The sequence below is a fragment of the Camelina sativa genome, chromosome 9 (genome assembly GCF_000633955.1).
Source record: "Camelina sativa cultivar DH55 chromosome 9, Cs, whole genome shotgun sequence".
Classification (NCBI taxonomy): domain Eukaryota; kingdom Viridiplantae; phylum Streptophyta; class Magnoliopsida; order Brassicales; family Brassicaceae; genus Camelina; species Camelina sativa.
In genome coordinates this window covers 4634785-4635887 of record NC_025693.1, presented here as the reverse complement: position 1 = coordinate 4635887, position 1103 = coordinate 4634785, and the positions used below count along the sequence as shown (strand labels likewise).

Genomic DNA, 1103 nt, shown 5'->3' with positions numbered 1-1103 from the left:
CAAGTGGAATACATAACAATCAAAGCCGAAGACACGAAGATGTCTGATTGATACCCGAAGACAAAAGCTTGCTGATGAGTCTGCTTGCCGGAGAAAATATCAAGAAGAGACGAACATGCTTTAATGGTGCAAGGAAAGCTAGAGCGAGTTGGGTAAAGAGAAAGCTTTCGCATTGAGGAAAAAGCACGAAGAGCTTCAGCAGAATCACCGCTACGAGCGAGGTCAGCGATGACAGAGTTCCATGAGAAGACATCTGTTTTGTCAACATATCTGTTGAACAGAGTTGTTAGGTTTTGTCTCTCTGTGTATCTCTCCGTGTGGAGAAGACGAGAGACGGAAGAGAACAGAGCTTTTTTACTCGGAGGCATCATTCATTCTTTTTGTCTCAAATTAGTTACTTTTTTGGCTAATATTATTCTTAAATATCAGACAGAACACAAATGCTTTGTTCTTAATCTTGTACAATAAAAATATATGACAAAAAAAGGTAATTTCATGAAGCTTGCAAATATAAAGAATCAACCAAAACCAAAACAACAACAAAGATCAAAACCAATGAATCCTATTTGTTATCTTTTTTCTTTTTTTTTCTCCTTTCACAAACAAAACATTACAAAGAGGTCGTGGCATTTCTTCGTCATCCGCAAAAACATTTGTTCTTGATCTTCTGCAGATTTGTCGTGTATACATGATATATGTGAATCCTCGTTATCCCAAATAATTTATCGGTAAATAAAAGCTACAACAATCTAAGATGAGCAGTATCGTTCATTCGTTTGACCTGCCACCCGTTTCTCCAAGAATGCTGTAACACTGTCACTGAAGAGTCTTCTACACAGATCTTATGATTCATTACCGGACTGCAACCGAGGATTCCGGTTAGAAGACACTTTATAGGCAAAGAATGCGTGAATACCCCGATGCAATTTGAGATTAGGGAAGAGGAATCACTTAGGTCATTGTGATTGTGATTAACTTCTTCCCTTGGGGATCCATCGTCAGGCTCGTGATTGGTCATTACTTGAAGTCTGCTTTTACCAGATTTCTTCCTTGTAAGACTCGGACGATGTTTGTGAAGCAAGTCCCAGTTGGTCGAGGGAAGT

The 1103-nt window shown here is 39.0% G+C and overlaps 1 protein-coding gene across 1 annotated transcript in view; it reads right to left on the bottom strand.

The window, feature by feature from the left end:
- Positions 395–1103, bottom strand: part of LOC104710488 — a 3269-nt gene continuing 2560 nt past the window's right edge. The window contains exon 3 of the mRNA XM_019230393.1: positions 395–1103. Within this exon, the coding sequence (XP_019085938.1) occupies positions 740–1103 (364 nt within the window). The 3' untranslated portion in view covers positions 395–739.